The sequence below is a fragment of the Penaeus monodon genome, chromosome 27 (assembly GCF_015228065.2).
Source record: "Penaeus monodon isolate SGIC_2016 chromosome 27, NSTDA_Pmon_1, whole genome shotgun sequence".
NCBI classification, from domain to species: domain Eukaryota; kingdom Metazoa; phylum Arthropoda; class Malacostraca; order Decapoda; family Penaeidae; genus Penaeus; species Penaeus monodon.
In genome coordinates this window covers 2,456,875-2,457,121 of record NC_051412.1, presented here as the reverse complement: position 1 = coordinate 2,457,121, position 247 = coordinate 2,456,875, and the positions used below count along the sequence as shown (strand labels likewise).

At 33.6% G+C, this 247-nt stretch overlaps 1 protein-coding gene across 1 annotated transcript in view; it reads left to right on the top strand.

Moving 5' to 3' along the window:
- LOC119590537 (ankyrin repeat, SAM and basic leucine zipper domain-containing protein 1-like) overlaps positions 1 to 247 on the top strand; it is a gene marked incomplete at its 5' end in the record, with an annotated part of 16,903 nt that overhangs the window by 2,915 nt on the left and 13,741 nt on the right. The window contains 1 exon segment of the mRNA XM_037939185.1: positions 133 to 193. Within this exon segment, the coding sequence (XP_037795113.1) occupies positions 133 to 193 (61 nt within the window).

Here is a 247-nt window from a genome sequence, read left to right as displayed (position 1 = left end):
ATATAATGACAGTGAGGAAGATCTGCTAAATCTGTTTTTTTTTATTATATATGCTATTGCTTTTGTAACTGATTATCTAAAGTAAAGAAAATCATGTCTAATGCAGTACCATTTTCTTGATTTCAAATTCAGACGAGATGAACAACACGAAGCAACGGACTCGGGATTTTTTAATAGCGAATCGGCACCAGAGGTTAGTCTTCCGTATTTCTCTTGGTGTGAACTTCGTTTTGTAGTATCCATAATA